General features: G+C 40.2%; 1 protein-coding gene across 1 annotated transcript in view; it reads right to left on the bottom strand.

Moving 5' to 3' along the window:
* Positions 1-24302, bottom strand: part of GHR (growth hormone receptor) — a 143774-nt gene that overhangs the window by 29942 nt on the left and 89530 nt on the right. The window contains exon 3 of the mRNA XM_047073776.1: positions 1812-1941. Within this exon, the coding sequence (XP_046929732.1) occupies positions 1812-1941 (130 nt within the window). The remainder of the gene's footprint in view (positions 1-1811; positions 1942-24302) is intronic.

Here is a 24302-nt window from a genome sequence, read left to right on the forward strand (position 1 = left end):
GCCAGTAGGGGTTGCTAACTCAAACTATTTATTTGTAAATTGAATACCCAGTTTTGCACTAAAAATGGTCTTAGAGCACACCAATAATCACTAATAGTAAAGAATCAAAAGTCAATTTGGTAAGCTCAGGCATTGGATTTCTGTATCATTATTATTTTAAAGGATTACTATATTATAAACAATAATAGCAGCTACCACTTGCTGAGTACGTACAATGTGCCAAGCACTGTGGTAAGCGTGTTTCATGTATTATCTAAAACATCCTCACAAGACGTCATGAGACCAGGTCTATGATCTCCGTTTTGCAAATGAGGTGACTGAGTTGTGAACAAACTACTTTGCCTGGTGTATGCAGTGAGTGCCAGCCAGGCTGAGATGTGGCTTTGTTGGCCCTGAGCCCATGTCCTGAACTGCTCACCGCATCTTCACTCCCTTTCCCCACTCCTCAGTGGGGGTAGATGGCATCCTCCTTGGACTGATAAACACCCCCACCCTGGGGTAAAGGGTCCTGGCTAACCTTACCTCTCGGCTTAGGCCTTCCCTGGGAGTTGGGTGGAAAAGGGGAAATGATAAAGTGTTTGAACCTAAAAATTTTAAAAAAGCAAAAAGGGACAACATAAGAGTGAACAGAAAGGGAAATAATTCTAGGGGAGAAGTCAGAAATAAACTACTTGGGTGGTGATGATACCGAGAGACTCTGTTTCACTCTTCCTCTGTCATTTTGCAAGACAACCAGTCAAAATGGAACTGAAAAGTATTACAGTTCCTTACTGAGTATAACTAATTTAACAGGAGCATTGTCCATTTTTTACATAGAAACCAAGCTGAGTCTTTCAAAACATACATCTCTTCTAAAAGCCCACCACAGATAAAGTCAGATTCAAAGCCCAGCCGTGACCAGCAAGGCTTGGCACAGTCTGGCTCTGGCTAACCTTCTGACGTCTTCAAACATCGCATCCCTACGTCTAGGCTTGTGCCATTCTTGCTGGCCTCCTGCTTTCCTCCAGCAGCTCAGCCTCAGGAGCTTTGCACTTGCAATATCCTCTGCCTGAACAGTTCCTCCCCCCGCCCCTGCAGATATTCATGTGGCCTCTCTCACTTCACTTATGTCTCTGCTATAATACAACACGCCAGCAAGGCCCACTGTGACCTCCTCATCTAAAGTATCACCAAGCTCCCTACACACACACACACACACATACACACACATACACTCACACTTATCCGCACTTTCACATACTATCTCACATACGTTTACACATTCACACATTTTTGCACATCCACATACCCACTTTCACACATTCTCACATGCACATACTATTCACCCTCTTGCACACACACTTGTACACACTCCACACACACTCATGCATATTCACACTTGCACCTACACTTTCACGCACTCACACATATGCTCACTCACTTTCACACACTCGCCCTCAGACACTCTCATGCACATGCATGTACTCACATACAGTGTGGACACTTTTTATCCTCTTTCTGGCTTTTACTTTTCTTAATAACCCATATTACCAGCTGACATTTATTTTTAAATTTTTTATTGTCTGTCTTCCCCAATTGGAAACGAAGCCCATGAGTCTAGGGCCTTTACTTTTTTTTGTAATCAATGCCATATCTCCAGTGCCTAAATAGTACTAAACACGTAGAAAGGGCTTAATTAATAATTTTTGACTAAATGAATACATTTAAGTCATCAAAATAAATTATTTCCATCTCCACCACTGCATGCAGTTCAGTACACTTTCATCAGAAAATCCATGGAGGAAAAAGTCAGAAAGGCACGAAGGCTGCACCTTCTAATATAGAACAGCTGTGTGGATCCTGGGCTCTTGAAGCCACGACGAACCCCATCTGTCCAGTGGCACGAAAAAGTCTCTAGTTCAGGTGAACGGCACTTGGTGAACTTAGGCTTCCCAGAAGAATCTGCAGAGTAAGCAGAAAAGGCAAAGCATGAAATCAGGAGGGTAATGTATGGTCCTAATAAAACACCTATTTAAAGTGGTAAAGAAGAACCACTTTTTCTAGACACAGTCTTTTCCTGGGTCACAGTTTCAGAGCTTGTTGCCTGCCAGTTATTTCTCTGTCATCTCTTGATTCCAGGAGCAAACTGTTTTGTCTTCATTGCAAACATTATTTTTTAGGGCCTATTTAAGAAGCCAGAGCTAGAGAGAAGGTTTATTTGGAAGGTGACCCCAGGGACAGGAAGTAAGGGCAAGGAGGAGTGGGAAGGGGAGAGTTACCGTAGTGGCCAGCTAGGGCCCAACTCCACAGCGGACCCTCTGAAAAGCTATAGAGTGTGTCCTAGAGAAGGATGGGAGGCTGGGCTGTTTATCCACCAACTCCCATCACCCATTGCTTGAAGGCTACCCTGGGGGTGTTCATGCACCTGCACATGGGCTGAAGGTCCTGCCTGACTTGGGAGAGGCCTGGGCAGGCACCTGAAATGTCCCGGCAAGGTTCATGATGGCGACTGTCCACCACAGATGCATGCACTGACATCAGGTGGGACAAAGGATGTGGCGTGGGATCACAGCTTCCACTATAGGGCCCTTCCTCCCTTTATGGATTGTTTGATAAAAAGCCACTTAGGTTTGCATTCTTTTAAAAGATTCAGCCATTACATGCATTAAATAGATGATGACTAAAAAATTCATGCATACGTATGTGTCAACTCTAGTTTGGGAAGTGATGACTGCCCCTAAGTGTTAGGATATTAGCCCAAACTCCTCTGCATCTATGAAATCTGCAGCAGACAAGTCTGAGGCAAAACCGATTTTTGTATATCAATTCTCATTGTTCTCTGACTTCCATGGCCTTTTTTGGAGATAGCCAAGTTTCTTTTTTCTTTTTTTCCTCTCCTTATCTGATTCTACTTCAATTATACTGTAAACTTAATACATTTGTTCTCTGATCTAAAGCTCTCATCCCTGAGCAACAGGGAGACTCTCAATTTTAAAGTACCTTTGTAAATACTTTAAAATATACTTTAAAAATAAATAGCATGCAACCAAACACATAAAAATTCCTGATTCCAAGTTCCAGGTTCACATCTGGTGTTCTGAACCAAAACATGCCTCCTTTTTTTCCTTTGTCAACCTCGTAATGAATGGGATGTTATAAACCTTCTCAATAAATCCATCATTCAACCATCCGCTCGACAAACACTTACTAAACATCTACTTAGTGCCAGGTTCTCTTCCAAGAGTAGAGCAGGAAACAAAACTGCTAACATTCTGGTCCTTATGGAATTTCCCTTCTGGTGGGGGCTGGGGGAGCGGGAGTCCCATGTAGAAAAATGAGCAGGGTAAGGACATGATGGGCTGGGAAATAGAGGCCCCATCCTCCTTCCAATAACACCCATATTAATGCAGCAAAGAAGCTCAGGCTGGGGAAATGTGTCCTTGTTTCTGAACACCTGCTGCCCCAAATAGTCTGGCCACAAGAAAAGGAATCTTCAGGAAATCCCGAGTTGCAGATAGGTCCTGCAACCTATCTGCAGATAGGGGTGGCAGAATGTCTTTATTAATAAAATTCCATGGTCATATTGTTGGAAGAAATATTCCTTTTCCTGTATTAGCTAAGGGATTCACAGAGTTTTGGGGAATGGATAGGATCTGCTCGGTACCAAGGGCAGATGGTCAGCCCTCTCTAGGTGGTCAGCATTTAAGAACCCCCTGAGAGCACTGAAGTGTAGGAGTCTGTGTGAGCTGCTACAAGTGAATATAGTGAACAGGGTGTGTGTTTTGTTAGGTAAGCAACTATTATACGGTAGAGTATCTGGAAAAGTTCCTTTTTCTATCAGCTGAAGCACTGAAAAGGGTATTTTCAGATCCTTCCAGAAAATAAGTAATTAATAAAACATATTTAAGCCACCACTACTTTTAATTCCTGCAGGTGTGAGGAGAGTCTTGCATATTGTGACTACTCCTCTGCATACAAGGCAAGAAGAGGAAATGTGCCGGGTTGCAAAGTGAGAGATCTGTGTTCTAGTCCTGGCTCTGATACTATTTAGCCCTGTTCTTCCCAAGCTGTTTGGGCCTCAGGCTCCTCAATAGAGAGGCTGGGAGAGATGAGATCCAAGGTACTTTACAACTTCATTTTTACAATGAAATGACATATACCACCACTAATAACAACGTACACAACCAAAACGTAATTTTGGCATTTGAAACAACCAGAGAGCACCAAAAGGAAACACTACTCAGTTTCTTCTATTCTCTGTGCCACAAGCCTGCCACATCATGGCAAGAATAGTAAACCCAACTCAAAAACTTGAAACAGAAAGGAAAAAAAACCCAAAACTCTGTTAGCTGGGGAGAAAAAAACTTAAAAAATTTAATTTAAAACACATTTTTCTTACTTAAACATAGTACTCTTGTTTATTCTGTTTCCTTTTAACTCCAGATGTATAGAAAGCCCTGTATTATCTTCTCATTATACATAAGAAATAGGAGATTTCTGGTTGTGGTGCTAATGTGATGAAGTGTGTGCCTACACAGGCATTCAGATACAGACCTAGTGCAGCAAAGCTATTTTTAACTTGTCTTTTTTTGGTGTGTATTTTCACGGTCCACCCTCCTTTCCCTACCTTCCTCCTTTCTTTTCCTCTTTCTTTCTTTCCCTTCCTTCCTTCCTTCCTTCCTTCCTTCCTTCCTTCCTTCCACATGGGTATGTCCTGCTAAGTGCTGTAGACAGGACTAATTCTCAATGGCCCCAATGATCCCTGCTTCCTATCATTTATAAGCTTATGTATTTAATCTCCTTGAATAACTTGCTAATCTAATCTACAGAATGTGGAAGCATTGAGGGGATGTTGTATCTGTGATTAGACTATGAAAACTGTGGCTTCCACCTCAGCAGACTTTCATTCTTCTTGGTTTTGATGAAGAAAGCTGCTGTGTTGGTGAGAACCACATGAGAAGGGACTGAGAGTGGCCTTTGGCCAATAACTAGCAAGAAAATGAGGCCCTTAGTCTAACAACCCTTGAAGAACTGAATCCTGCCAGCAACCACACAAGCAAGGATGGAAGCTGATCCTTCCCCAGTCTGGCCTCAGATGAGACCAAGCCCCAGCTGGCACTTTGCAGCCTTCTGAGAGTCTGAGTAGCAGAAGTCCCAACTGATGGGTTAATTTGGAGGAAGGGTAGGGAATAATATTAGCTGAATTCTATTTATACTGAATAAATGAATCCAATATATTAGAACTTGAAAGTGGTGTTCAACAATGGCATAAGCCACTTTTCTTAGCAAATAGAATGCCTCACGGTGCGTGTGGGGAAGTATGTAACTTCTCTGTTGGAGGCAAGAAGAACTGTAGTGTAGCTGGCTGCTTAGCTCCTTCTCTGTTGCTTCCTGCTTCAGCTGTTACTACTGTGGCTGAAGATAGCTGGCATTTCTAATGTTCAGCTCCTTAGAGTCATGCTGAGGTTTTTCCAAGTCTAAGAGGTACTGGCCTAAACTTAAAATGAGCACCTCTCTGATTATCTCTGAAAATCCTAGTAGAAGCTTGCTTTTTTTTTTTTTAAGTTTATTTATATTGAGACAGATAGAGAGCAAGAGAGAGAGAGAGAGAGCGAGCAAGAAAGTGCACATGCATGCACGCAGGGCAGGGGCAGAGAGAGACAGGGAGAGAGAGAGAATCCCAAACAGGCTCTGCACTGTCAGCATGGAGCTGGAGTGAGTCTCAAACTCATGAACAGTGAGATCATGACCCAAGTGGAAATCAAGAATCGGATGCAACTGACTGAGCCACCCAGGCCCCCCAGAAGCTTGTTTTACATTTCATTATAAAGACAACAAATGGCTATTATACATTCTCAGGTCCTCTCTGATGAGCCACAAACAATAATTTTGAACTAGTATAATTCCTGCTTTTTCATGTTTTTTTTTTTTTTGGCCTAAATCTAGAGACAATGTAGCTCAATATCCATTTATAGTATCTCTGTAAAGAATGTTGCACTTCACAAGAGAGCCTACCTTCGGCCCTTACTAGAAGAATTGAGTATTCTAACTCGAGTGGTCCCACATTTTGAAGAAATGTTAGTATTCACTGATCAGCACTCAAAATCTTGAGAACAGATTTGGTATTTATTTTTATTTTCTCTTTGGAGCCTTTATTTTGAAAATGTGGATTTTGACTTGCAACTCTATATTTATTTTAGTTATAATTACCATGTTACATACATCACCTTCCATCTTATATCATGTTGAATACTTTACATATATTGTCTCCTTTAATACTAACAATGATTACAGAAGGTGGGCATTATATCCACCTAGAGATGGGTGAAAAACTGGAGTTTAGAGAAGTGAGTTGCCCATGTTTATACTGCTGTAGGAAGCAGAGGTGAGACTGAAATACAGGTGGTGTGTGATTTTAGGTCTAAAGTCAGAACTAGCAAAAAAACAGTAGCTTTTTTGTTAGACAATTTTCTCTGGCTTCTCAAAAAATTCCCAGAAGGGAAAAATGACAAGCTCAGATGTGCTCTTGATTCAATTCTCAGAAATCAGTAACCTGGCAAGCCCTAAGAGCAGCATTTCCTAATTGTAATTGCACAGTGGAATCAACAGGGGAGCTTTAAAAAATACTGATGCCTTGGCCTACTCCCAGAGACTTGAGTCAATTTGTCTGGGGTGCAGCCAGGTTATCACTATTTAAAATTTTTTTTTCAATGTTTATTAATTTTTGAGAGACAGAGACAGAGAGAGAGGGAGGGAGACAGAGAATCCAAAGCAGGCTCCAGGTTCTGAGCTGTCAGCACAGAGCCCAACACAGGGCTTGAACCCACGAACACTGAGATCATGATCTGAGCTGAAGTCAGACGCTTAACTGACTGAGCTACCCAGGCACCCCGGGTTATCACAATTTTTAAAAGGTCCCCATGTGTTTGCAATGTGTTTGCAATGGCACAGGCTGAGAGCCATGTAGAGAAATAAAGTTATAAGTAAGCACTGAAAAGTTGGCTTTATACATTATTAGGTTCTCTGATCAGTTCTAGCAGAGCTTCATATCAAGAGTAATTCTTGGTTTGAGCACCTGGCTGGCTCAGTTGGTAGAGCATGCAGCTCTTCATCTTGGGGTCGTGAGTTCAAGCCCCACACTGAGCGCAGAGCTTAAAAATAAAAAAAAGAGTGACACCTGGTGTAAACTCCCATGAGCTTCATACAGGAGCGTGTGGGAAAGATATGAATATTAACTTTCACCTCAAAAGAGTAAAATAGGGGTGCCTGGGTGGCGCAGTCGGTTAAGCGTCCGACTTCAGCCAGGTCGCGATCTTGCGGTCCGTGAGTTCGAGCCCCGCGTCAGGCTCTGGGCTGATGGCTCGGAGCCTGGAGCCTGTTTCCGATTCTGTGTCTCCCTCTCTCTCTGCCCCTACCCCGTTCGTGCTCTGTCTCTCTCTGTCCCAAAAATAAAAATAAAAACGTTGGAAAAAAAAATTAAAAAAAAAAAAGAGTAAAATAATGCTTCATGACAAGCACTGGAGAACGAAGAGATATTTTAAACAGGTGCGCAAATGGTACATGTCTCAATGCTAATCCTGCCTAAACTTCTGATAAGACTATAAAATGGTAATGGAAATTATTAAGAAGTTAAACTGGTATTCCTACGGCAGTTATCATTTAGAAAGCTTGAAGAGGGTTTTACCAAATTCACGTCTTTAAATGATGATCGAATGACAATGTGTTCAAACTGCAATGATAGAAGAACGGTGTCAGAGGGGGCTGGAGGTCCCTCTGGTTGCAACACGTCACCGTTGACAGTGACCATGGCTGATTCTGCCAGTCAGACCAGCTGGGGTGGCCAAGGTCGGCTCCCCTCTTCACTGGCCAGTGGCTCTCCCCTTGGGGGGAGATGATCTTCCTGACAGTATGCAGAGCGAGAATGTCAAGTAGCAGTTACACACTGAAGAAGTCTTGTGTTCTTACTCTCCCTCACCAGACATGCTTTTCTATCCTCTACTCATGACCAAGAAAAAACAAAAACAAAGGAAATCACACGCCAGTTCCCAAAGTCGGCTTGGTGCTGGGTGTTAGGGGAAAGGGAAGAAGAGGAGGGGAAGGTTGGCGGGAAAGGACAACCTTCTTCAGAGAGCTCTGGGTTGTGGACTGGAAGGCACTCAGCAGTCACCTGCCCCGAAATGTGGAACATCCACTGGACCACATCATGAAAGAGGAAATATTACAATGAGAGAGAAGCATGACACACATTGGACCAGATGCCTTTTGGGTCCTTTTTGGTAGATCTGAGCTCTGCTACGAGTAATCATCATGTAAGTGTTTGCTGTGGTTATTATTTCCATCCTCGCAGTCAGCTGGGACTGCCAATTTATGGTTTGTTAACTGTTGCTACCTACGAAGAGCAAATGCTGAGCACGCTGCTAGATCTGAAATTTATCCTGCATTTTACATGTAATTATAAGTCCACTAGTGCTAGTTAACCCACATGAAGTGTATGTGGTCATATCGTGACAGCTATTTCCCTCACAGTTTAGAGGTGATTTTCTGTGGTTATCTTCTAGATAGTCACAACTACTGAAGTCTGAGTTCTAGATAACTAGAAGATGTTGCTATATTATTATATATTAGTATTGAAATAAAAAAAATCCAAGCACAGCCTTTCTCTGTGTTTTCTTGAGAAGCAGTTAAAAAAGAATGCTGTAAGTCTATGAAGAAGCAGCAGGAAGGAAAATTAGGGGCACCTCAGGCAGGCACTGTGGGGCTGGCCCAAGAGGATCTCTGGAACACTGAGAATGCTACGTGATGCTTTTCTCTAGTGACCTGGGTACCTGTGGCACAAGTGTTATCAGCTTCTTGGCAATGATCTTTTCAGAAAAAGCCCATTAAAACAGAAGAGGGCTGAATTGGAATTTGGAGAGTTCTGGTTCTGTCATGAAGAGTCCCTCCAACTATTTCAACTCTCTGAGCCAAAGCCACCCTGAATGGAATGGGCTGGGTGGTTGAATCATATTTTTAAGGTTTTCCATTTCATTTATTTGTAGAGGAATCCAGCCTGTAAGTATTTGCTGGGGCTTCCTGGGGATGGGGTTCTGTACTGAGGGGTCCTGGGTTTTACACAGTACTTGTAAACAGATTCAGAGGACTAAGCCTCCCCGCCCCACTTGTGGGGGTCCTCCCTTTTGAAGCTCTGCTTTGAGGCCACATATCTTTCTCCAAAGTACTTCTGTCATTTACAAAGTGCTCTTCTATCTGAAGAGCTTCAGGAAATCAGTGATTCCTCCTTATACACACTCCCTTTCACTGAAGGTCACGTCCTTGATGGATGCTGATCAAAACATGGTAAAAGAAATCTGTAAACTTCCTGGTTGATCACTATTGTCAAAAGTCACTGAACTACTTTATAGGTAACATAATGTTAAAGAGCACATTAAAGAAAACTGGTAGGCTTTTGTTTTTAACCTATGCCATTGCCAAGTAGTTATGAAACCACAAACACTGAGTTTGCGTAGGCTATTGGCACAAAAGGCTTTGAATTAATGGTAGAAATTGGCAAAAAAATTTAATACAGTATTTCATGTTGGACAATACTGAATGTAAGGAATTCACCTTCATAGTTGCTTTCCTTTATGGGTCTCCGAGGCACTGAGGAAAGCACAGCTGTAAAATCTTCTGCTTAGGTACTTACTGTTTCAGAGTTGAGAACAAGGGTTCCCAAGTTCTTTCCTGAAATGTTCATCTTTTTCTTTCTATTTCAAATTAAACTCTAGTACGCTTTTAAATGGATTCTTGGTGCATTAAAAAAATTGTAGGGCTGACTAAAATAAAGGCTTGGTGATCATGTCCAGGTACTTTAGGATGAATGTCAAGTCAACTGAACTGAATGGCAAGTCGTTAGTATCTTGGAGAAGTGTTTTTGGCACACGCCGTCTTCCAGGACATTGACCTGAACGGAGTCTACAGGCAGCTCAGGTGGATGGCAATGTCAGAAAACAGAGTGCCACCTACTACTACCAGCACTTAAGCATTTATCTTTTTACCAAAACTTACTTTCTGTTGCTTTATTTGGTTTTCATGGAATACTTTATAACATGTACTGAATTTACTTCCCTTCTTAGGTACTTACGATTGAACATGATTAATCCTGGTTTTCAACACTCAGGGGGGTTAATCAATCACCTTTCTCCTCTTTCCTTTCTTGTCAATAGCATGTAGCTGGTGCATTTAGCTTACTTAGTGTTTTCACATTATTTCATTTAATTGTCCTGGACAGAGTGATCATATACTTCTCTAGCTAATTAAAAATTTTCTCTCTTCTCCCTAGATTTCATCAATTCTCTTAAGACTCACAGGGCTTCTTGGTGGAATGACAGGGACACTATTTTCCTTGGTGTTTTTTCCTCTGGCTAGAGAGGGAGACGTGCCAAGGCAGCTATAAGCAGCCCCAAGTTCCAACAGTGTAGCCTGCTGGAAGGCAGAAACAGGAACATCACTTCAAAGATACACATTTACTGCCCTGCAGAACTGACCTAGGACAAAGAATTGCCATGGTTTCATTATTTAAAAAAAAAAAAAAGATTCCATATAGCATGGTTTTGAGATGTCCAAGTAACAATTAGCCCTACATTTAATAAAATTTATTTTCTGTTTGGTTAAGGTAAGGGACATCCTAGATAAATATCAAATAATTATATAATCAAATATGTTGGATTATATATATTACAAATATATTTATAATAGAAATTATACATTATATTTATAATAGAAATTACATGTTATAAAAATATGACACAACATAATCAAATATTAAAGATAATATAGTCAAATAATTAAAATATAAAGCAGGAGGATTAACTAACTGGAGTAGTTGGGAGCTTCTGGACAGCATGTAAAATAGTACGGCCACCACAGAAATACAGTTAGGAGTTCTTCAAAAAGTTAAACAGAGTTACCTTATGACCCAGCAATTCTACTTCCAGATATATGTATACCCAACAGAAATGAAAACATACGTTCACAGAAAAACTTGCACAAGTATGTTCATAGTAGCATTAGTCTTAATAATGAAAAGTAGAAGCAACCCAATGTCTGTCAGCTGATGAGCAGACAAACAAAATGGCATAAACATATCATAGAATATCATTTAGCCATAAAAAGGCATAAAGTACTGATAACGTGCTACGCCATGGATCCAGCTGGAAAACGTTTTGTTACACGAATGAAGCCAGACACAAAAGGGTACATATTAATTACATTACTCCATTTATAGAAAATGTCCAGAATAGGCAAATTCATAGAGACAGAGAGCAGATTAGTAGTTGCCAGGAAATGAGGGGAAGGGAAATCGGAAGTGACTACTAATGGGTACAGGGTTTCACGCCAAAGTTGAATTGATGGTGGTGATGGCTACACAACACTGTGAATACACCAAAACCTACTTTTAAATGGTTAAAATGGCAATTTCTTTTTTTTTTTTCATTTTTTTTTCAACATTTATTTATTTTTTGGGACAGAGAGAGACAGAGCATGAACGGGGGAGGGGCAGAGAGAGAGGGAGACACAGAATCGGAAACAGGCTCCAGGCTCTGAGCCATCAGCCCAGAGCCCGACGGGGGGCTCGAACTCACCGACCGCGAGATAGTGACCTGGCTGAAGTCGGACGCTTAACTGACTGCGCCACCCAGGCGCCCCAAAATGGCAATTTCTTAACGTGAATTTTATCTCAATAAGAAAATCTATCTAAACTTTTTAAAGCCAGAAGTTACACTTACTCTAAGATTTATTACATATAATTTAATTTTTATGTTTTCTAAGCCTTACCTTTTCGATTTGAAAATCACTTTTCATTAATTTTAATGAATTTTAACTTTAATGTTGCTGTGACACAAGAGGGATTGCCAAATCACTGAACAGAACACACCACTGAATCCTTCGGTCCTATGAAAATATCCTGCATGAAATTTAGTTAAAGTAATTGCGAATGGGACTGTCAGGTTCTTTTTTTTTTTTTTAAGTTTATTAATTTATTTTCAGAGAGACAGGGCGTATGCCATGCATGTGAGTGGGGGAGGGGCAGAGAGGGAGAGAGAGAATCCCAAGTAGGCTCCGCGCTGTCAGCGCAAAGCCTCACACAGGGCTTGATTCCATGAACCATGAGATCATGACCTGAGCTGAAATCAAGAGTCAGGGCCTGACTGAGCCACCTAGGCACCCCAACTTTTTAATGAGATTATTCCAATTCCTGAAAAACAGTAGCTGAAGAGTCTATAGGCAGAGTTAACATGTTACATGCTGGAATCCCCTGGGGTTTAAAAAAATGCCGATGTTTGAATTCCAGGCTTCAACTGGAAGGTAATTTATAGAATTACCAATTTAATTATCTGGTCTTTGGATCTTTAAAAGCTCCCCAGTGATTTTATTATTTATTATTACTATTATTTTTTAAATTTTATTTATTTATTTTGAGAGACAGAGACAGCATGAGCAGGGGAGGAGGAGAGAGAGAGAGAGAGAGAGAGAGAGAGAGAGACAGAGAGAGAGAGACAGAGAGAGACAGAGAGAGACAGAGAGAGACAGAGAATCCCAAGCAGGCTCTGTGCTCTCAGCACAGAGCCTGACTTGGGACTTGAACCCATGAAACTGTGAGATCATGACCTGAGCTAAAACCAAGAGTTGGACCCTTAACCAACTGAGTCACCTAGGTGTCCCAAAAGCTCCCTAGTGATTTTAAAGTGTAGCCGAATTTAAGAACTGCTGACTTACATCTTTTTCCTTGAGCCCAGAAGGCACTGTGCTTGTTTTTCACTGCTGGAGCCTCTTGTCTGGTTCTCATATGCAAGTTCTTGGCCAGGAACAGGAGGAAAAAGTAAGTGTGGGGACATTCTAATCCAAGCCTAAAAGTATGGCAGTGCTTTGCCAACATCAAATCTCTGTCACTGAAAAATATGAACCTCCCGAAGTTTAAGGGAAGCCTTCTACTGCCAGAAGAAACCAACTGACAAATGAGACTTTATTTTCCCCATCTTGTAATTTTGCTGAGGTCACTTCATCCTCGCTGATAATGATATATTCTATCACGTAATTTCATTTCCAAAGTTTGGAGTTTCAAATGCAATCAAACATGGTCTTTTGTAGTGAGCACACCAAAGTTTTTTGGTTGTAGGATTAACCGCTACATTCACCACTCAGTTATTGATGCGTTCATTTATTCAACAAACAAATCAATGAACACCTGCTTATAAATCAGGCTTCAGATTAACACGTTCACTTGCTGGAATAGTGTATTTGGTCCAAGGATCATGGCACACAAGACAGACCATTTTATTTAAACAGGCTGGCCCCAATCCCCGAGAAAGAGAATCAGCCCAGTCATTCTTCCCTAACTTTTGCTCTGTGTACATTTTCTGGCTTGGTGGAATTGCTATTACCACTTTTGAATTCCCAAGTCTATATTCAGATTGAAAACCTGTTCCATGTATATATTTCTATTTCCACAAAAGAATGGCCAATATGATAAATACAAGGATAAATATGGTGGATGTGGACATGGTCTCCACAATGCAGAAGCAGAGAACATTTTTTCTATAAATACTTACACAGGAACACAGCTTGTCATTCTTTTGTGCGCATGTTTTAATTTTTAAGGTATTTATTGCTACAGTAAAGCAGCTGTGTCACACTGCATTCTCCTAAACCAAGTGTCCTCAACCAGGGACGAGCTTCCTTCCCAGGAGACATTTGGCAGCGTCTGAGACATTTTTGATGGTCACGACTGGTGGAGGGAGTGATACCGGCATTTAGTAGGGAGAGGCCAGGGGTACCGTGAAACACTCTCTACTGCACAGGACGGTCCCTACAACAAAGAGTTATCTGGTCCAATATGCCAATAGTGCCATGCTCCAAACAAATAAAACCACTAACTTACAAAGTAGTTCTCCAAAATTCACATATGTACTCACAGTGAAAAAAGCTAACATAAAAATCTACATCTCCAATCTCCTCTACCCCTTTACCTCTCTAAACTCTTTTTCTGCTCAACAAAGAAAAAACACCTTGCATTTTTAAGTCCTTCAGATTCTGTTTTATTTTATTTTGTTTTCTTTGGATTTTTAAAACAGACTTCCACACAGACATTCCAAATTTCAGTTATTCAAGAAGCACGTATACACCATCTATCATGTGTAAGGCACTCCCTAGGTGCAATGGGAATTTTAAAAAGAACATGACAAATGGATTCTGCCTTTGAAGAGCTATATAAGCTAGTACAGGAAATAATACATGTACATATGAGAAGTAGCTAACAATAAAAGGCAGTTAAAGATAATAATTGCTTTAAGAAACCAGAAAAAGTAGTGAATAATAAGAGCTGAGGGTGGAGGGACAGAGGAAGGTTCCAAAGAGGACCAAGGAGAGGGTGATGAACTCATCCCAGTTTGCCAACATGGAAAAGTGCTGACGGGTGATCACCAACCAAATGCCACTAGGGACACATCTGTACACAAAGTTAGTGTTATTTACCCTCCTACGTACTGAGTCAGAATCTGCATTCTCACAAGATCCCACGTCATCTCTATGTACAGTAAAGACTAAGAAACATTGACTTAAGGCAACTGACTGCCAGCCAAGGGCTCTAACTGGATCAGTGGTTCTCAACTCTGGCTGCACATTAGACTGATGTGGGGATCTCTAACAAAATACCTTCTAGAGATCTAATTTAATTAGATTGGATGATGCCTTATACAACATTATATGTCAATTTTATCTAAAAAAAAATAACGCTATTTCAACATATTGAGTAAAAAGATTGGTGTGATGCCCGGACATTGGTATTTTTTCTAAGTGCCCCACATGACATGTGACTCTAGGGTGCAACCAAGGTTGAGGACCACTGAATTAGAACAATGAGCTTCTATGTTAGATTAAAAGGTCCCTCAAATACCAAGTCCTGTGTGGAACAAACCAAACAAGAATTAGCAAGGTGAAACAGCATGCATTGAATCTCGGGGGGAACTGGACAAGGCCCTGTATACAATAAGGATCTGATGTTGAGTGTGTCTGTGTTGGCTCAGAGGGAAAGGCAGTGTGGTAAGAGCACAAGCCTCTCTTGTGGGTGACCTTGCTGGGGTCTCCCAGTAAGGTCCAGCCTTAAATTCCACTTGTGTGGAGCAGAAACATATGCTTACAGCTGTGTTTCAAGGGTTCTAAAGTTGCAGTTTCAAGTATATATGGCAGTGAGAGTGCAGCTGCCTTAATTGTGGGAGTCATGGAAGTTAGTGTTAGATTCTTTGCCATAATCCTGGGAGCAGAGCCAACCCTAGGCTCCAAGATGGCCCCGTGTCAGTCCACACAGGAGAACAGCCATAGCCGGCTTTGTGGGAAACTTGTAACTTCTCAACAGAACACGTTATGCCAATCCCTGGCATCAATCGACTGCAACAAATTTCCTAAGCCTTCATAGTTCTTCATTCATTGGCTCTTTCTGGAGTTCTTTGTTGCAGAAATCTGTGTTTTTTAGAAAGACGCTTCTCAAACTTTAGTGTGTAAAGGCATCACCTAGGGGTTTCGTTAAAATGCAGTAAGTAAAATTCAGTTAAGTGAGGACTGAGATTTTGCAACTTTTGTTAAGTTCTCATATGCTGCCGACACTGCTTCTGGTGACCACATTCTGAGGAGCAAGAAGTTAGATCTGTGCTGTGCAATATGGTAGCTTCTAGCCACATGTGGCTATTGAGCATTTGAGATGGGGCCACTGTGACCAAGGAATTGGATTTTTAATTTTATTAAATTTTAAGTAGTTTACATTCAAATTGAAAAGTGAAAATGGTACAGAGTGTTTTTTTGTATTAAATATAACTTCACTGTTTCAGTAGGACTACATTTCACTTTACTGAAAATTTAGTGTCCCAATTGAGATGTGCTGTAAAACACACTGGATTATGAAGAATTATTAGGCTAAAATGATGTAAAAATTCTTAATAATGTTTTTATCAGACTGATTACATGTTGGAATGATAATACTTTGAGTATATTGGACTAAGATATATTATCGAAATTACTTTTAGCTGTGTTTCACTTTTTTAATGAGGCTACTAGGAAATTTGAAATTGCATATGTAGCTCCCATTATATTTGGTTTCGATGTAGAACTGCTTTCAAAGGAAAACCATATTTAATTAAAAAGGAAGAATTCAGAAAATATATCGCATCGGGCTTAAACATGAAATACCTTTTAAATGTTGCTAAATTGGCAAACTGTAGATTATGGTGTAGCTCTAACCCCCACTTCAAAGCATCTATCTCCTCTGGTCCACTCTCCTGAGACAGTCAGAGTTTTCATCTAGTTCATAGATGTTCAAGGGCTCCTCAGCAGAGCCCCTAAAACTTCTTTAATTTTCTTTCCTACCTTTTTTTCTTTAAAACACACCCGCCCCCATTTCTGATCTTGGATCCTTGCTAAGTAGGGCTAATATGGAATAGTAGAAAGAGCACAGGCTTGGAGGCCAGCGGGATTTAGGTTTGAATCCCAGATGTGCGACTTACTAGAAATATTATATAAATTTTGTAAGCCCCAGCTTCCTCAGGTATAAAATGAGAGCAAAATATCTACACAGCTGATGAAATTAAATCAGATTATTTACAAAAGTACCTGTCAGATGGTTGGTTTTCAACAAAGAACCACCACCATTGCTAAGAGAACAAATTCAGCGTTTCTTGTGGATCCTGACTCTGTCTATTGATATTTTTGAAATAGATCAGGTCATTATGCATTGCAAGGACTTAGCCTAGAAGTATACCTCATAATGAGAATCCAAAGCACTGGAATAGTTCACTTAGAAAGTCATTTAAGACAAGGCAAATCTCTTCATAATCCATGAAAATGGAAGCTACCTTCTTATCCGTGCACCTACTTGGTCTTAAATGTAAAACAAACTTAGCTCAGAAGTAAGGGACTCCCGAGGTTCAATGGCATGATTTCTCAAAACGACACTACTGGTATTCTGGACCAGATAATTCTTTTTTGCAGGGGGTTGTCCTGTGCACTAAATATCCTGCATAGGATATTCAGCATCATTCCTAGCCTCAACCCACTAGATGCCAGTATCACTCCCCTCTCCCCCAGTTATGACTAACAAAATGTCTAGAGAGACATTGCCAAATGTCCTCGGGGGCCAAAAATCACCTCTGGTGAGAACCACTGCTCTATGGGAATGTATCACCCACTTTATAACCCTGATTATATTAAACTCTGATTATATTAAAATTTTTAAAAAATCTTTTAATTGTTTTAATGTTTATTTTTGAGAGAGAGAGAGAGAGAGACAGGGGGTGAGCAGGGGAGCGGCAGAGAGAGAGGGAGACACAGAATTTGAAGCATGCTCCAGGCTCTGAGCTGTCAGCAGGGAGCCTGACACAGGCCTCGAACTCACAAACTGTGAGATCATGACCTGAGCCGAAGTCAGACACAACTGACTGAGCTACTCAGGTGCCCGTAAAAAAATTTTGTTTTAAGTTTATTATTTATTTTGAGAGAGAGATAGAGATAGTGAGTGGGGGACGGGCAGAGAGAGCTGGAGAGAGAGAGAGAGAGAGAGAGAGAGAGAGAGAGAGAGAATCCCAAGCAGGTTCTGCACTGTCAGCATGAAGCCTGATGCAGGGCTTGAACTCATGAACATGAGATCATGACCTGAGCTGAAGTCAAGAATCAGACGCTCAACCACCTGAGCCACTCAGTTGCCCTGAATATAATTAAATTGTAAAATTGCATTTAAATAGAATAATTTTTATTGTATAGAAGTAAAATCATTTTACTTAAACGATAGTTCTTTTTAATTTTCATTGATTGAGTTCCTACTATGTGCTAAGTTCTTGCCATTTGCTTTCTCGTTTCATCCTTAAAACTCTTCTGTGAGGAATGTTGTGCAAAAGGATTATAATCTTCATTCTATAGGTAAAGAAGCTCAGCTTCAGAAAAGGTAAATACTATTTAGTCAAAAACCAAACTAACAAGTAACAAAGCTGGGATCTGAATCCAGATTTTTCTCACTTCAAAGGTTTTTTTTCCCTCATATGCGGCACTGCCTCCTTCCGTTTTATTTGGGCTTTCTCTTTATCGTAAGGTTACTTTTTTGGCATTAGTCTCAGAGTTATTGGCTTTTATGAACTTGTAGAGACTAGAGCTTAAAGGTTAACTGTCCTATACTTGATTTGAGAAGATCTTATACTTCATCTTTTACCCTCATTCTATGAAGCACATAGGAAAATCATCCTTATTATCAGACCCATATATATTTCCTAGAGAGCAATGCCAGATCCCCTCATGGAAATAAGAAATAGTCCCTGCATCTGCAAAGTTTTCAGTCTGGTGGGAAAATAAGATTTACAGGTATGAAACAATGTGAAAATAAACATTTTAGGATATATTGGAATAGAAAATGAAATATTTCAGGATATAGCTATATAGAACTTTATAAAGAAAGGAAAGACCAGTATGAGTTATAATAGACCTAGAACCTTTAATAGAGAAGTTCTGGTGGGAAATAGACAGAAAAATGGCGATCAAGTTTAGGAAGCAGATCATTTATAACAGGCATTATAATTCCAAATTTGCCATTGTGAGTTAAAGGAAGAGGTTAGATGCATATTGCTGAGTATCTAGTTAACTGTTGGTTGGACAACTCTTAAGAATCATGGTCCACATTTGCCTCTTTCTCTTCCAAGTCAGGCTTTCTGCTAACTTCTAACCAAAAGATGGATAAACACATAGAAGAGTCAGAGAAGCAACGTTTACTTCAGACATAAAAGAGGATTCTGGGAAAATGGCTTTGACAGCTTCAAAAAGAAAACAGTTTATATGTAGTCACACAGTCTTAGAGCTAGTCAATAAGGCCACCATTTCATTTTACAGATGAAGAAAATGATGTTCAAAAAAAGAGGAGTGAATTGGCCAAAGTGGCACAGCTGGTAAGAAGATTTTACTTCCCTCCCTGAAGAGAAATCATGGTTGCTAATTGTGGTCATTATTATTTACTTTGGATCTACCAACCTCTAAGGCCCTACCAAATTTCCAACTGTCACGTTTACAGAGAGCAAATCCTGAGCCTTACACTCCACGACAATATTTTTTTTAAACTTTATTTTTACTTATTTTGAGAGAGAGAGAGCAAGTAGGATAGAGACAGAGAGAGAGAAGGAGATACAACCCCAAACTGCTGCTGATAGCAGCACAGAGCCTGATACGGGGCTCGAACTCATGAATCGCGAGATCATGACCTGAGCTGAAATCAAGAGTCGGACACTTAACCAACTGAGCCACCCATGTGCCCCGACTCCCCAACAATATTAAGACCATGTTCAGGGTTCCAGTGATCAGAAAAATAGGTATCTGAGTAGGCATGTTGAAAGCTTGTAAGAAACTAAACTAAAGCATTATTTTAAGTACTAACGGTCAACCATGTAATGAGTTCAGAATTCCATGCATAATCAACCTATTTTATTACACTAGATGGCAGCAAATAGGTATCTAGGTGTATAGTCAGTAAACCAGGAAATTGAAAACAAAATGAAACCACACAAAGACTGAGTCTAAATTTGCCTAAATCAAGTAAAAGTTTCCACAATTATCAAGCTCTTGCATGCTCTTGAACATTCCTAAAGAAGTTGTCGTTCTTCTTACATGTTTTTCTATGGAGGTTCCTCCTTACACATAGTAGGGTGCTAAAAATTGTGATGAACCGTTTCAACGTTGAATTGTGTAATCACTGATGCTTGAATAGGTAGGGCAATATTTTATATATTTCCAGAATCCTTGTCCTGGCTGTCAGAGGCAGAGCAGTAATCAGTGAGTGGGGGATAGGAAGTAGTGAGAAGAGGACTTGGATAAGATGTTGCAGGATAGGACATCAGGATGCATAAGACAGAAAAAGCATAAAAGAAGGCTGTGAATGCTGGCAACAGAGGTATTTAAAATTAGAAAAAGTAGGTTAGATAATCACTAGTGGGACTGAAAGATTTTCTAGGTTATTCTAGCTTATTGTCTTCAAAGTGGACCATGCAAGCTGATCTATTGGGGAGTGAAAAGAAAACACTAAAACTTTTATTTCTAGGTTTGGTATATCTCAAGTAGGACGGAAATTAAGGTTTAATAACACTGAACATTTAGAGTCACACGGAGCCTTCACTCAGCCTGTGTGTCAGGGTCACAGTCATATTTGGTAAGAGAGAAACCCTCAGAAAGAGTGGGAGAGCCACCGGTGGTTTAGAGGATGAGTTCGCAGTACCTTTACTTGTCTCTTCATGTTAGAGTTATTTTTCATGTGGAGTTATTCTACATGGCTGATTTAATGGATAAACACATTATACTGATATACATTCTGGTGGTTGATCATGAGGTAACAAACAAGTGGCTTGAAAGGATTCACGTAAAGAAATCTCATATAAAAAGTAATTCTAATGGTGCCGGCCCATGTCAACAAGAAGGAAATGAGCTGACACTGTTCTTACTGTAGAACAGTCTCCAACCAAATCTGACGGGAAGTTCACTTCCCAAATGGGAAATTATCCTAAAGACCATTTGAAATACAGATTGACATCTACTACAACTAGTGTTCATTTTTTGAACCTCTAACTTGCTGTACCTTGTGCCCCTTTTCAGGTAGGAGATAGTAATGAAAAGCAAATGCTGAAGTAAATGTAACCTTCAAATTGTGTATGAACTATTAAATGAGGACTCCCCCTGCAAAAGAAGTAAACTTCAAACACACTGAAGGAAGTATTTTGTTCTATTAAAGTTAAAATGTTTTATAATATTGCTTGGTTCAACTTTATCAACACTTTAAAATTTATATGTTTATATACATCGTACAATGAACAAAATGTATACGATTCACAAATACGTGAGCAATGTATATTGTGAGCATGTGTTTAAAAATTGCTTTACTAATGGCATATAGAATCCAAGTTTCAGTAACCGATAACTTTTGCAGATAAATGAATAAAAAACGAGGCAAGAGGCTTAGGCACTACCAATGTCCCAACATAGCACAGATTCCCAAATTCTTAGTATTCAAACTCTTTCCATTTTATTCTACTCTGCTTTCATTCCCTCCTCAGGTTTGACTTATAGGGTACACATTTAGGTACACAGATCCAGGGCACAGACCTGGGCTCCTCCTCCTTTTACAACTCTCCACATGCCTTCATCCTTAAAGGATTGCTCTCTGGGAAGCACAAACAAAGGTAAAAGTAATATTAAAATGGAAGCATCTGCCCATCAGATAAAATGCAACTATGTGCAAAAGACAGACTCAGATATTAGAGCAGAAAGACACTGCAGTATAAGCCAAGTGCTTATTCCTATAATTAAATCTTTTCACATGAGCCCTCATAAACAAGAAAATTACTAAAAATGTATTCTCCTTTTTACACTGTACAGGAGAATGAGGAATGGCTTAAAAATAAAAGGTTGACATGGGTTTGGAGTAAATAGTCTGATATTCTGGGGCAAACACAAGGGGAGTTTCCTTCACAGATGAGGGGTTTCCATGGCCCTGATGGGTTTTCTTCTACGTTGGCTCCCTTTTCTTTGTAGAGTTTGGCTGAGAGGCCATAATCAATGGTCTGTGTAAACTGTGCTACAGAAGGCATGAACCCTTCCTATAGGCCAGTGCTTCCAAAGTGTGGACCTACGAGTCTGATCTACCTCCACCAGGACCACTTGAATAAGCATCCAGATTCCTGGGCTCCACCTGAGATCTACTGAATCAAATTCTCAAGAAGGGGCTATTTTTGATTTCCCTTGTTGATTTGTACACTTTTGACTTTCGATTCTCAGGCAAAATGTGCTGTCTGGTAACCGGAAAAGGAGAAAAGATCAGAGGTTCCCCGACTGGCCCAAGATCATTAGAGGCTCATCTTTGAAAGACTGTATATTCATGTTATGGGCTTCTGTAAGATGGAAAACTTCTGGCTCATCAAGAAAATTAAACACTAGAATTAAACACATTTAAGGAGAGATTGTAAATCTTCATTTTGAAAAGGACTTGTTTAAGCTCTTCTAAGATGTACCTTTGCCTAGGTGGTGGGTAGGGCACTGAGACAGATCCAGCTAATACTACACACAACTGTGTTCCAGAAACACATACATTTAATGCTCAAGATAACCACAGATGGCAGTTTATAGATGGGAAATGTAAATGTCCTCCTAAATTCATTCAGCTGGTAAGAGGCAGAGGTGAGATTTGTACCCAATCTCTGAAATTCACAACCAGTGCATTTTCAACTGCCTTTGTGTTGCTACCTTTCTAGTTCTAAAATTCAGGGTACCACTGGCAAACAGATGAGAAAAAAGGTAAGCTATAGAGGAAATAGAAAAAAAGAAGGAAAGGCTAGCATATTTGACAAAAGAAAAAAGGCAGGCATTCCTTTTGACTATTTTATAGAACTATAGTAACTTACAACAGAGGGGAGTAAAGGAATCTTTCTAGACAGATGACTTAGCACCCTTGAAGTTGTAGGTCAACAAACAGGAAATATTCACTTGGTTTGAACTAGAACACAGAGTTCCTGTCTTAGAAATTTTATAGGACTGTCAACAGTGACAAGTGGTTGGGTCAGCTGTTGAGTTTCACGTCTTCCATGGACAGAACAGGCTTAATAACCCTGGAGCATGGTTCAGTACTGATTTAAGAAGCAATAGCTTTCAATTAGGAGCTACAGCTGCCACTTCCTACATCCACCAAGATTTCTTGGGTGGTCTTTCACCACGCTGCAATTATCAATGCAACTTTATTTATGGGCTCAGACAGGTCTTAGGACAGAGCAGGATAGTTGTTATGCACTGAGTCAATACAGCTGCTTTGTTAACTTGCCCTACGGTGCAATTTCACAAGCTTGACATTACTTTTTCTCGTGTATTTTGTACTTGTGTTTTTTGATCAATGAATCGGAACTAGCTGAACAAACCTGAGCTTTAGAACAAGGCAAGGGTGATAGAAGGAGCTAAGGCTTTGGGACCAGTGTGCCCTGAGTCTGAACCCTTGATTATTTGATTTTAGGAAAATAGTATCTTTTCTTGTAGTCTGAGTTTCCTCAAATTCATTGAACTGGGAATAGTAAAAGTAATCTTACTGAATTATTATGAGATTGAACTCTAAGAAATGCCTGCTTAATAAATGTTTATCATCTTTTGCCCAGGATATTTGGGTGATTCATATTTCATATACTGAAGTTGATTTAAATATATTTGTTATAACAAGAGCTAACATTTATTTGGTACGGCCATCTGTCAGACCCTATGTTCAGAGATTTTGATGTATTATCTCATTCAATCCTTTTAACTGTGGTATGAGATGGGGACTGATGGTACCCATGGATGGGAAGTACCACGCCCAGGAGGTCTCATTTCAAATCCCATGCTCTCAACCTCTATATCACCACTTCCTATTATTCTAGAAGAGTTCTACATCAAGAAGACATAAGGAAGTCGCATAGCACAATGGTAATGAGTAAGAGTGCATGAGTAGGATGCCTAGGTTTGACTCATGGTTCTGAACTTCTCAGCTATGTGGGCAAGTCACTTATTCTCCCTGAGCCTCTATCTCCTCATTTGTTAAATAAGGATAACAGTAGGATCGTTAGGATGACTCTTAATGATTTAAAATACATAAAGTGCTTAGAACAGCACGTGGTAATTGTAAGCACTACTGTAGATCTTCAACACGAACTAAAAACAATTTTTTTCTTGCTCCTTTCAATGATTACAAACTTTCCTTATAATTCTGCATCAGCTAATAACTTTGCTAGTGCTTTATAAAAAACAAGATCTCAATTTCCTTTTAACACAATAATCCATTCTGGCCTCTTTGTGTTGTGAACAGTACTAAAACCCACTTAGGTCAGTGAAATCATAGGGCAAGAAAAAGAGAGAAAATAAAAGCATGGTCTTGAAAAGCAGGCACTCATCAGACCAGAGACCCATCCGACACTGTAGCCACACCCATCACATGCAATCTGTGATTTTGAAAACTCACACTTTTGGGGTGCCTGGGTGGCTCAGTCGGTTGAGCGTCCGACTTCGGCTCAGGTCACGATCTCGCGGTCTGTGAGTTTGAGCCCTGCATCGGGCTCTGCGCTGACAGCTCAGAGCCTGGAGCCTGCTTTGTATTCTGTGTCTCCCTCTCTCTCTGCCCCTCCCCCACTCATGCTCTGTCTCTCTCTGTCTCAGAAATAAATAAACATTAAAAAAAATTAAAAAAAAAAAGAAAACTCACACTTCAGCACTGTCACACTTTTAAAGACATTTTATTTTTCAAGGTCAAAAACTCAAGTTTAGGA

Source organism: Lynx rufus, unplaced genomic scaffold (assembly GCF_022079265.1).
Source record: "Lynx rufus isolate CCGP_SWC_20201006 ecotype Redwood Valley unplaced genomic scaffold, mLynRuf1.p SCAF_1, whole genome shotgun sequence".
NCBI classification, from domain to species: Eukaryota; Metazoa; Chordata; class Mammalia; order Carnivora; family Felidae; genus Lynx; species Lynx rufus.